At 48.3% G+C, this 13,078-nt stretch overlaps 1 protein-coding gene across 1 annotated transcript in view; it reads left to right on the forward strand.

Annotated features, from left to right (window-relative positions):
• Positions 1–7,630: 7,630 nt before the first annotated feature.
• LOC125940823 (uncharacterized) overlaps positions 7,631–13,078 on the forward strand; it is a 32,018-nt gene continuing 26,570 nt past the window's right edge. The window contains exon 1 of the mRNA XM_049657421.1: positions 7,631–7,928. Coding sequence (XP_049513378.1) covers positions 7,631–7,928 — 298 coding nt within the window. The remainder of the gene's footprint in view (positions 7,929–13,078) is intronic.

Below are 13,078 nucleotides of genomic sequence, written 5' to 3' on the forward strand. Positions count from 1 at the left end.
GAATGTAAACAGTCAATGGCATCATCCATACGTGGCAGAAGATACACATCCTTTGTTACTGCGTTTAGACGTCTGTAGTCGACTCAGAATCGCCCCGAGTAGTCTTTCTTGTTGACCAATATAACTGGAGCCGCCCAGGGACTATTGGACTCCTGAATGACGCCTTTCTGTAGCATGTGTGTAACTTGCTTGGCGATCACTTTGCGTTCGGCAGGAGAGACGCGGTACGGTTTCAGTCGTATTGGCGACGCTGTTCCAGTATTGATGCAGTGGTCTGCACACATGCGTCAGTGCACACACGGGAGTGCGGTGGTGACTGCAGACGCTCTTGAGCAAAGTCAAACACTGACGCATAGCAGGCAAGGAGCTCTTGGACTGCTTGTTGGTGGGAAGATGGGATCGATTTATTAATCATGCTCCTAAATTTTGTTGAAGAGTGGTCACTGAGTGGTGAGCTCGCGTTCATAGAAATAGCAACTGCACGAATGCTCGCAACACATCTTCAAAGCGTGCTACCTTCAGTCCGGCAAGCAAAACAACTGACTCGGAGGACACATTCACCGTCCAAACGTCAGCACAACCTTCTATGACTTCGATCAGTGACCGAGGGACAAGTACATTCTTCAGATTGTTGACGTATTCAGCTTCAATTAATCCAGAGCAGGAACCAGTACAGACGTGCGACAAGGTCACAGGGATGAACATTGCCGTCAGCGCAGGCAAGAGTACATCAGTGGACACGGAAAATACTTCTTGACGATCGGATGAAATGTCGTCTGGCACGGGTGGTTTGGTATCGCTGCCGAGTGAAATTTCACCAGCCCTGCAGTCTAATGTTGCTCCACACTCCCGTAAAAGTCAATACCAAGAATTATGTATGCGTGGCACGTGCTAGTACAATAAATTCAGTTCGAAATGCCTTTCTACCAATGGTTATCACGACTGAACAGACTCCCGCAGACGTAACAGTTCACCGCAAACTTCGTGAAACGTGGTATTTCCATCCCAAGCAAACATCACTTTCGGTCCGAGGCGATTCTTGAATGTAAGACACATCACAGACGTAGAAGCACCAGTATCTACTAAAGCCACAGTATTAGCAGCATCGACACAAACACACACTTTGTTCTTTACCATCACAACAGACGGAGGCATTTGAAACTGTGACCGTCCCACAACCTCACCTCCATCGGTCGCACCAGGTAGTTCCCAGCTGGGCGGCGTAGGCGAGCGGCGACGTGGAGATGGCGATCGACGTGTCCAAGTTGGCGGTGAGTCAGGCTGCGGTCGGACACGGGGGTGTCATTCCTTGGCATGGACGTGTAGTCTCGATGGGCTGGCAGAAAAGCACAAATGGTTGCCAGGACGTAGCTTCTTGCATGCGATGCAGATATGCGCGATCTCGCGGACCACGCTGTGGGCGACGGCGGAAATACCTCACAATGTGTCCCTGAGCCCCGCAGATGTAGCACACAGGTGGGCTGCGATTTTCACTGATGTTGGGTACAAACCTCCAAGGCGTATTGTAGACGGGAGACGACCCACGTCGAGGCTATCTGTCATGTCGACGTTCAAAACTCGTTGTTTGTGGCTGGATCATGGTGCTCTGGGCATGGGCGTTGTCGGAAACGGGGCGGTCACCACAGGCAGGTCGCGGCCAGGCCACCGGCTCCTCCAAGTAGCACTCATCAACGGAGCATTGGTGGCACACGCGGTTGGCATCTGGGCCTTGAAAATGAGCAGTTCATCTCTAATAACTTGCCGTACCAAAGCAGCCAGGTCGTTAGAGGCAGATACATCCGCACTTGCTATGTTGGTCCAATGTCCAGCCGACCAAACTTCCGAAGAATGCGGCGTGTCTTCAGAGCCTCGAACGTATGACAGTGATGCCTTAAATTGGACGGGGTAGTGAGGCCTTCCTTAGAGATAAAAAATTGTACACATCTTCGGCAATTCCTTAGAGTAGGTGTCCGACCTTGTCCTTGTCCGACATGTTTGCGTTCACAATTACGCAAAGCTTCAGGATTTCTTCAATATAGATGCTACAGTGCAGTCCATGTATAACGATACCACATATAACGATATACTGTATCGGTTATAACGATGAGTCGACCTGAGAGTATCAACTTATGCATTAGGGCTATGAGAAAAAAAAAACATATAACAATATATTATTCACCGCATATCGGATATAACGATCGAAATCTTGCTTTTGGGCAGCGTTTTCATGCAGAATAATCATGCAATTGTGTTCCTAAGTTGCCTGTTCCTAAGACGGGGCAGTTTGCCTACGCGAGTTCGTATTTGCCGCCATTGCCACGCAGCGCATCCCGCCGCATGCTGATTGCGAACGAAAGCCACAAAGAGCATCACAAGTTGGTGCAGTGCGCACAAGATGGCGCCAGCTGCTTCGCATCCGCGTCGCCGGCGGTCGCGGAGAGGAGAGGAGGAAGAAAGTGATAAGCGAGCGGCGCCTGCGCGGCCTACGTTGCCTTCACAATCTCCCGCTCTCAACGAGCGCGGAAATTCGCCGCGGAACGAGCGGGAGGTGCGCCAAAAAAGCGCCAAGCCGTATCTCCGAGACGAAGCTGCAAATTTAGCAAGACTCGAAGAAGTACGAGCTCGCGCAGTCGATATCGACGATTATGAAAAACGGGAGCGCCACGATCATGAAGACTAGAAGCAGCAGCCATGCCGATCAACGGAAAAAGCGGGCTTTGTGCGCCAGGACGAAACCCTCATGGGTGAAACTAACACAGTGGAAGCCGCTGACATTACCGAACTCTGGGGAGCACGTCGCTACTGACGATGAAATAGGTGGTGCTTCAAAGGAGGAGTTTAACTGGAGGCAGTGCTGCCTCGTTCTGCGAAGAGATCTCCACCTGGGCAATCGTTGTCGCGACAGACGGCGACGTTGTGCGACAGTGGCGACGAGATTGACAATGGCCCGTCATTGACACCGACCCCGATGATCAACCAAAGTGCAATGTCTTCGATCGAGTCGCTCATTGATTTCACGCACGCTAAATTATAGCCACCAGTGTTCGCGCAGCAGCTGGGCGCGATGCACACGGCAGTTGTGAATCCGAAACTTCTGCGAAAGCCAAGCGCAGATTTCTATTTCAGCGCGCCTGACGACTGTGACGTTATTTAGAGGTATAAAAAACGTTTTGTTTTCCCCCAGCCTACTTTCTACAACGTCGATTTTTTACCGCAAGTGGCAAATTTGGTGGTCTTTAAGGACTACTCAACTGTTGAAGACATTTTCAAGGAATGCCGGCGTTTTGAAGCTCTGCAGAGTCGCTGCATCGACCAACAATTCATGCTGCTTCCAAACACGGCCGCTACATCATCCTGCGCGGACATTCAGCCGCCCAATCAGCAACCAACCACCGATAGCCTTGTCTGCATCGTGCGTATTGAAATTGAGGTGACGTCGCCACCTTCCTATACAGAAATACAGCAACATTGTGCCGCTATCGTGATCCGGCTCAGTGGAGAACACAAGACGATAGGCCCATATGTTTCATTGCCACAGCGTTGGACATATTTCCCATCACTGCCGGTATCACCAACCTTCCTCCCCTCACTCATTTTTTACATTTGGCGACGACAATCGGCCCCTGCAGTTTCCCGCTCGTAACAACTCACCGCTCCGAGATTCTCCTGCACTAACCCGGAGCTCCAGCTGTTGACCTTCCCCGCACGATCGTCGTTCCCGGTCACCTTTGCCCCGCCGCTATTCATCGCCGCACCTCTCTGGCCGCTTTTCGCAGGAAAACTGAGCAATGCAGCTCCCGGAGGTGACGCTGGGACTTGATTTCTGACATAATCTTTGAAATGATATCTTGACTGACCACTCCGCTGTAGTTGACTGCTCGGCCGATGTCGTTGAACTTGACTTTCCCGCTTCACTAGACGTTCCTGACGCAGTCCAGAGTCAGATCTATTGTGCCGAGTTTGCTCGTTTGCCGCCCCAAGCACTCGCCGTGTTTGTCACTGTACCCTGCCCCAGTATACCGGATGGTGACTATGTGGTTACTCTGTCTACCAGTGTCCTTTTGTAGCACATTTTCTTTTCCCACACTATTGTAGCTGTTGCAACCAACCAGACTTGGCTGCCCCTCTTGAACTTCGGACTCTGTCCTCAAGTTCTTCCCCAAGGCATAGCTTTGGCCACTCTGTCGCCATTAGACAAGTGCCAGATTTCATCACTGTCACCTGATTCTACATCCGCAATTTGTCCGCCGACGCGCCCACTTCTCCGTCGGTACAGAGCTATGGCACAAAGATGATTGCCCCGGACCTTCTGCCCTCTCAAGTAGACGACCTCTGTCATTTGCTTGTCACATACTCCGATATCTTCGACTTTGACGGCCGTCTGTTAGGTCAAATCTCTTTAGTCAAAGATCGCATACATACTGGCGGTGTGCCTCCGATTCTCCGGCGACCTTATCGCGTGTCACCATCCGAGCACCAAGTTATTCAACAAGATGCTTTAAAAAGGCATTATTGAGCCATCCGCGGGCTTTCCCTGTTGTCCTAATTAAAAAGAAAGACAACAGTTGGCGATTCTGCGTTGATTATCAGCATCTTAATAAGATCACCAAGAAGGATGTCTATCCACGAATTTATGACGCTCTGAATTGCATTCAGGCGCGACATATTTTTCATCCATCGGCCAGCGCTCTGGTTACTGGCAGATCGCTGTTAACGACAGGGACCGTGAAAAGACAGCATTTGTTACAGCTGATGGCCTTTATCAGTTCAGAGTTATGCCATTTGGCTTGTGCAATGCCTCAGTCACGTTCGAGCGAAAGGACACGCTATTGCATAGCTTTAAACGGTTATCTGCCTGTACTACATGGACGACGTGATCGTGTTCTCCCTGACATTTGCCACACACCTCGCATGTCTTTCATCCATCCTGTCAGTGTTTTGTGCGGCTGGGCTACATCTTAATTCTTTGAAATGCCACTTCAGTCACATCCAAATTACCACTCTCAGGCATCCCGTCGACTCAACTGGCGTCCGTCCCAATCCCACCAAGGTTCGTGCTGTCATCGAGTTTCCTGTACCAACTTGTGCCAAGGATGTTTGGAGCTTTGTGAGCTTGTGCTCGTATTTCCGCCGATTTGTTAGAAATTTTGCAGACATAGCAGCCCGTCTACTAACAGATCTTCTCAGGAAAGACGCTCCGTTTTTGTGGGGTCTCGCTCAAGTCACAGCCTTTTCAAACCTTATCACGCTATTCCATACCTCGCGGATTCTCGCCCACTTTGACCCCAATGCTCCAACTGAAGTACGCACAGACATGAGTTGCTATGGCATTGACGCTGCTTTAGCTCAATGCCAACTTGGTTGTGATCGAGTTATTGCGTACGCCAGCCGGCTTCTTTCCCCTGCTGCTGAGCGCAATTATTCCATTACCGAGCGCGAGTGTCTCGGTCTTGTTTGGGAAGTTAGCAAATTTCGCCCCTACTTATACGGGCGGCCTTTTAATTACTGTCACCACTGACCACCACGCTCTGTGCTGGCTTTCGAGCCTCAAGGACCCCACTGGACGTCTAGGTCGCTGGGCTCTACGTCTCCAAGAATTCACGTACACTGTGGTGTACAAGTCCGGCTGACTACACCAGGACGCCGACTGCTTGTCTTGGCACCCTGTTGATGCCCCTGAGCCTACCACGGAGGATACACCGTCCAGCCTTTTCTTGCTCTCCGCTTTCAGCCACATTGGTGACGAGCAACAGTGGGACACGTCTCTAAATGATCTCGTCAACCGCCTGCAGTCTGGCTCGTCGGACCTGTCACTTCGCCTGTTCGTCATTGTAAATGGCACATTATATCACCGCAACATGCGCCCTGACGGGCAGGAACTACTACTCGTCGTTCCTGCACATCTTAGGGCGACCGTACTCGAGCAACTGCATGATGTCCCTACAGCCTGTCCATTAGCACTGGGCTGGTTTTCGCTCCCAGGAGGGGTCTGCGGCATGGGCAAGAGTTACCCAGCACCTCCACCACTTTGTCATGTATCTTGAAAAGGAACTGGTAACGTTTATTGAGAGCAGCTGGCTCCTGAAAACTGAAAAAACAGTAGGTGGGACCTGGCTCTATAGTGGAGTGGTTATCGCTATTGCACTTTTTTCTGCTTGTCTTCGCCTGCCTCTTCTCTTACACTGTGCCCACTACTGCAAGTGGCAGTAATTACTTGAAAAAAAAAAAAAAAAACACGAAACAAAGCACCTTATCTGCTTCTTCCCGGCTCTGCTGATATTCCGGATTCATTCTTCTGTTGGTTTTGGGTTGGAAAGTTATACAATCTGATGTCTTTATGCCTCTGTATTGTTAAAGCATCCTGGCACACAGCACGTAAACTCAACAGTTATTGCTCATGTATGAAGGTCGATTCACTCTATAAAAACACCTGATGTCCAGCTGAAATGCCAACACGAAAGCAATTAATATTAATGCAGAGACCAGAGACAGCGGGGACTATTGTGACTTGAATGCATTGTGTGGGGCTGCTGCTGCGGTTGTATACTGAAACTGCTCGTGATATTCCTCAGTTATATGTATGTGGTGCCATAGAAAATGTTGGGAAAAAAAACTGTTCGCTGGAAGGGACAGGCTTTTAACCCCTTAACTGCCAATGACTGGTCAACTTATGATAATGTGTGCCTTCTGGTGCCAATGACGGTTAATCATGAAATTCCTGGTATTTTTTAACTGTTCAAGGTAAGTAAGACCAGTAATGCTTGACGATGCAGTAATATGGTCAAGAGGGTCTTATTGAAAGTTGTTTTTTCACTAGGCAGCCAAAAACATCCATTTGAAAATGTGTCCACAAACACTTGGTTTTAAATGTGGCAGCAAGAAGCCAGTGTTTATGGACGCACTTCAGAAGGGCTCACTATTACTGGAATGCATTGCGGTGGCGTAGTGAAACTTGCTGGGCCTGTTGCTAGGAGAGGCTGATAATGAAGCTGGAATAGGGCCATGTGAAGAAGGGATGTAGGAAGCAGGCTCCATGGAACCATAAGCTGGCAGTGTAAGCTCAGTCATACTCGCTCACTAGGGTTTTGGTAGGCTCAGTGTCGTGTACACCGACTGTACTCGTGAGTGAGCGTGCAGACATATGCTTGGAACCACGTGAAAGCTTGTCGAGTTTCTTAGGCCACAGTTGAAAAACCTCTGGCGTAGATTTAGTTAGCCTAGTGAAGCAATCGCAAAGTTTCTGTGTAGAAGGGGTCGATCAGCCCCTGCGACAGCGACGGAACTGAACATGCACCTGAGTCTGCATAACGCGGAAAAGATGTGCCTCAACCAACAATCCGGGAATCCACATTCCGTTCTCTCCTAATCCCCAAGAGTGACCTAGAGCTGCCCCCTTCCTTAAAATAAAGGCTTTATTCATTCATTCATGTCCAAGTTCATTTGTATCCTTTAGTTGAACTTGCTCTAGCAAATGAACCTAAGTTCAATCTTAAATGTAATCAGTCTTCGTAGGGAGCAGTAAATTGATTTGACTCCGCTTCATTATGCAGAATGTATGTGGCGTATGTGCTTATGTGACTCTGATCATACCCCAAACGAAATGTGCTCAAAATGTTGCCAAAGCGTCTAGATGACAGCAGTGCTGGTCTCAAATGGCGCAGATATTGATGCATCTGGAAGCACTGCTTGTGGACCACAGGCAGAGGAAGATCCATTTGATGAGTTCTTAAGTGCTGCCCCCGTCGCCGCTGCTGTTTCGGCATTGGACCCCTGTGCTGAGGAGAAGGCCTTCTTCGGTCAGACTACAGAGCGGCGCAATGTACTCACCAAGGAGTCGATCCTGTCCCTCTACGGCACCACACAGCCTCCAGCCTTCGTTGCACCTGCTGCCGGAATGCCCATGCAGGCTGTCTACGGAATGGCACCTGGTGAGCAAGCATGCCTTGAAAGAAAGGCTGTCCTCTTAGGCCGCGTTCACATTGGAGCTCTCGTTGTGCGCGATGAAATGTTCATTGCTGCCCGCCAACTCTCAGGAGATGCACATTGCATACACGGAAGTTGACAAGATCATTTCTCACAGGTCCGAATTCATGGTCAGTGCAAGAGTGCAGTAAAACCTCTTTCAGAATTTATGGGAAAGAAAATAAATAAATAAAATCGTAAACTAACCGGCAAGACGTACGACCGGTACAACCCGGTACGTCACTATAAATAGGCAGGCCCAACTGTAGTTGACGTAATGCAAAGCATGGTGTGAATTGTTGCAGCAGGACATGCCTACGCGGTGCCCAACTGACCAGAGATGTCGTTTTTGCAGCTTTGGCAGGCTCGCTTGTGCTTCTTGAATTCGGCCTGGGTCAGCAGCTTCCTTGGGTGGGGCATTTTGGCAGGAGGTGTTAACATGCCCATTCAGCAAGAATCGTTGTGGCACGAGATGTCCTTTTCCGATTGTGTATTGTTTTAAGTTGGCGACGAGAAACGAAATCGAGCTGGTGGGGGCACAAGATACGATGCCACCAGAGCGAACATGATGCATGCCGCAGGGATTTGGATTATCACCTATTAAATGCGTGCAGAATGCTTCCAACGGCACTAGGCCACACACACACTAAGAAACAGGTTGGTGATAAGGTGGACATGCTTATTGCAATAGGGTTAGTGGCAGTAGATGTGAATGCGACGTGCGATGACTCGCAAGAAGATTTGCTGGTACCAGAAGACGAAATAGAGTGTATGTTGGCATTTTCACATGACATGGGCAGTCAAGTACTGTGTGGAAGCTGCCATAGTGCATGCCTACTGCTCTCGATCGCGTGTTCTTTGTTCCTTTTCTTCTTCTTCACATGGGATCTAGCGGCCAGAAAACATGTCATACAACCGAAGTTTAACAATTTATGGAATGTGCTGATAGATGATTTTCTGGGAACAAATTAACCGGTAGAAAAGAAGTGTAACTGTATTGGGGGGGGGGGGGTCATTTTTGTTCTCGATTGCCAACGTTGCCAACCAGGAAATCGTATGAAACAGGATTGTATCAACGAGGTCCTACTGTATTTGGTATGTGTGTACCCAAAGCATTATGCAGATTCTAGACTGTGGGAATCGGGACACAAAACTTACAAGAGCCAGCAAGGCAAAAGTTCTGCGTTCTGATTAGCTTGCGACAAGCAATGCTTCTTGGTCTCGAGCCGACCACCGAGGTGATTCATGTGTCAATAGGTTCTGCCAGCCACTTTCAGACCGATGGCATGGCCTGTGCTTCTCTGAGGTGCACGCAAGGTGGCACCACCTAAGGCTCCTCTGCCAACAGGCATGGGCTTTCTCTGACATTGCCATTGCACCGCAATACCAAATTGTCGGGGAAAACGAAAAAATTCACTTTCACTGGAATCTTGTTGGCGCGAGAATGAGACAGAAAGGACAGGGAAATGTCTTGCAAGACAAAAATTTATTGCCTAAAGTTGGTAAGATTATTTTGCCGAGCCTTGCCTTGCAGCAATTTGACAGCTCTGCGTTCACACTAATTGTGTTGAAGGTGTTTAACACATCCTGCTGGTGCGCCTTCTTCTCTTGATGTTTTGGTTGTTGGTGCCCCTCAGCATCGTCCCCTTCGCAGACGTTACTTATGATAGTCTCGTCAGTCATCTCCTTGTGCACATCTTCATCTGCGCAAACAATCTCATCTACGCTGAGGCCATCTCGAACGTTGGCTGCTATGTCGGGGCAGGTTGCGGAACACCACTGAGAGATATTTAGCGCAGAAATAGAAAAAAATGCAGACAAATTCAAGAAGACAACACAGGTATTAACGTCCATCTGAGTACCGTATCTTATGCCTATAAATTTTTTGCGTATAAACAGTACGCTTAAAGTGGCTGTCCTACTATGGTGGCATAAACACTCAGATTTCGGTGTTTTTTGAGTAGCTGTGGCGACTCTTATACTTATCATATAAAGTTGTCATATACATTTAAACCTCGATATAATGAAGTCGGTAAAATCGACAATTCGCTTCATTATATTGAAATTTTGTTTTACTGAAATTCGATCACTTTTGCAAATAAGTATAGTCGCCGATAGTTTTTTTTTTTTACACACGTAGGGATGGCAGAACAGGTGAAGCCCGTGCAATGGCACCGGCGCATTCCTCAATCCCCACATCATACAGTGCGCAGGGCACAATAGGATCTTATCACACTTGGACTTCATACAGAACACGACGCTGCACAACTTCAGCAGTCACTTCAGGTCGCGCACCGCACGATTTGAGAGGTGTGTACGCAAGCCGCCACTTGTAATTCAACCATTTGACCATCTGTCCGCGGAAGTTTCCATTTATTGTTCTGGTATTCTTTCACGGCGACAGTGACATTTGTAGTATTGAAATCGTGTATAAACACTCTGTATGTTGAGGTTCTAAATACACGGTGTTCTATGGGCAAGAAGTTATGAAAAGTAATACTTACGTATATCGAATTTTGTTATAGTGAAGTGTTATATCATGGGTTTAACTAGATAACATTGAAAAGCTTAGTTATTGTAGATGCTAAATATACAGGGTGATCAAAATTGAGTTGGCAGTTTTTAATTGAGACGTAATTGAAGACCACCTCTACAGTAGGGCTATGTGGCGAGGGGAACACAAAGTTAGAATTCTCGCTGTTAGCAGTGAAATTTACAAAAAATTTTATAATTATATTTTGACTGGCTGCAGTAAGCAGGCACGTTTGTATTGAAAAGTTAGAGGCAGTTGTGTTTCTACAGAGTTCCACTTGGCAGAATTCTTCTAGCATATCCGTGCTTGAGATATCGAATTGTGAAGTTTCACTGCCGTTCGCATCATTATGCATGCAAGACAGTGTCATTGCACGACATGCCATTGCAGTGAGCTTGCAGCTGGTGTATTTGTTCCTTAAGAAAAAGTGCATTTCCACAAATTCTACATGCGGAGAAATAGTTGCGCGCAGCCTACTGCCACACGTACGCATCGCCTTGCCAGAGTACGTTGTATGTACACCATTTAGACAAAATTTGCCCAAAAGATTGTCTGCTGTAGCTGATAGTCTGTTATAGATGGGCCCATTAAAAGTGGAATTGTTTGCGTTGATAATATAGGCAGACCACACTTGGCAGTTCCAGTGTAGACCGCTTGTAACGTAAGTCGCCGGAGTCGCGATTATCTGCACTATAAGCGGTACCGCACTATAACCAAAACGATTTTCAAGCCCTGCACGTATGCAAAACATGTAGACTAAGAATGTAGACACGCTTGTACTATCGCGCGCACATCGTGATTACGTTTTCGCTAGTGAGCTGGCGAAAACATAATCGTGATGTAGCCGGTGCTCTTCAAGCTCGACAGCTTTGCATCGAGTCAAAACGAAACAACTGTTTGCCGCAACCGCTGCGGAAAAAACCGTGTCCGCTATCGACGCGATTATGAACGGCGACTTTGCGGCGCTGAAGGCACGCGCCCGACGCACGCACCGAGTCTGGACGAATTAACTACCATTCTCTGCAACACCTGCAGTCGAAACCGCGGTCGCTATCTATGCGATCATCAATGGCAACTACGCAGTTAAGGCACGCGGCTGACACGCGTACCGAAAAAAAACGAAACTACTCTTCGCCGCAACCACTATGGAGAAAACCACGGCCGCTATCGATGCGATCGTGGATGACGACTACGCAGTTACGAAAGCCCGTGGCCAACACAGTGTTATGCACTGTGGTAAACGCAAGAATAGTGGCTTTAAAGACACAAATAGGCTCGAAGCGTTCCGGCATTGCTGTCATTCAGGTACGATTTCAACTGATGGCTGTGGAGATGCGGACTCCGCCGCTTCGTTTCGGTTGGACGCTAGCGCCGTTCTTGCTCTTTTGCGTCGCACATTTGCGGCGCTCCTCGCTCACCGAGCTCCGAATTAACCGATGTGCGGCCAAATAAGTCTGAATTAACGAGTTTGATTGCATTGAATAATGCATATGCCGGCCAGGAGCACGCACCTTGTTGAGAAGCGTGCTCTCTGCTGCCCTTGTCGGCGAGATTTTCCCGCGGCAGCCGCATTATAGTCGGCATTTCGTCTCACGCGGCTGCACTGTAAGCAGTATGCGAATACATGGGGTGCTTTGGGAATATTAACGGGAGTCTGAAAAGACCCCACTATATCCGCTCTTGCACTATAAACGGTTACGTTATAAGTGGTCTATACTGTATATATGCGGTTCCATTGTAGTGGGCATGGCCGGTATAGGTCATATGGAGAGCTTATCACCTAGACAGTGTTTGCAAATGATGCTACATAGGTACAGTATTTTACATCAATCTTTGCTGCTGGCAATCAGTAAATCTATTGCTAAGAGGACTTTATAGCGGGTTTTTGGTATGATGACACTATTTCCCACGTAAAATTGCGATCAACATTTGCAGAGTGCACCTATTACAACCAAGTGCATACGGATCATTATAAGTTTCGTTTCCGCACACTACTATTTATTAAAACGTAGTATGACTGTATAGTGAATAAACATTAAAACAGGGAAATATTTCCAACAGAGGATTGTCTCGTTTGTTCAAGGATCGTGTTGCAGTCTTTGACTTTGGGACCCTCGTCTGTATACTATCTTTTACATAATCATGTATTGAATGGATAATAAACTGAAACTGTTGAATACCCGATAACGACATCAGCAGAATGCACACACATGTCACAGTGAAAGTGCCTGATACGGCTCTGTGGGGTCTTAGGGTCTCACAGGAGTACCACCACCACGGGGTTGAGCTTAGCGAGCCACAGGGCCACGTCAGCCGTCGCCTCTAGCACCACTGCACACGAGCTCAGGCCACAGGGGGCTACCGAGCAATGCACGCAAGAACGCAGTATTGCCCTGAGTTACTGTCATATGTAAGAGGCCGCCTTTGGTGCGAAAAGGAAGAGGAGGACGAGAAGCACGGCGTTCGGAACGGCACGAGCCCTCGAGGCGTGTGACCCGAGGCGTAATCGAGGGATGAACAGGGCTGTCCGGCGATTATCGACGTGGCTCCGGGCCAGGAAGGTCGCATCGTCAGCTATGCTCT

Source organism: Dermacentor silvarum, chromosome 10 (genome assembly GCF_013339745.2).
Source record: "Dermacentor silvarum isolate Dsil-2018 chromosome 10, BIME_Dsil_1.4, whole genome shotgun sequence".
NCBI classification, from domain to species: domain Eukaryota; kingdom Metazoa; phylum Arthropoda; class Arachnida; order Ixodida; family Ixodidae; genus Dermacentor; species Dermacentor silvarum.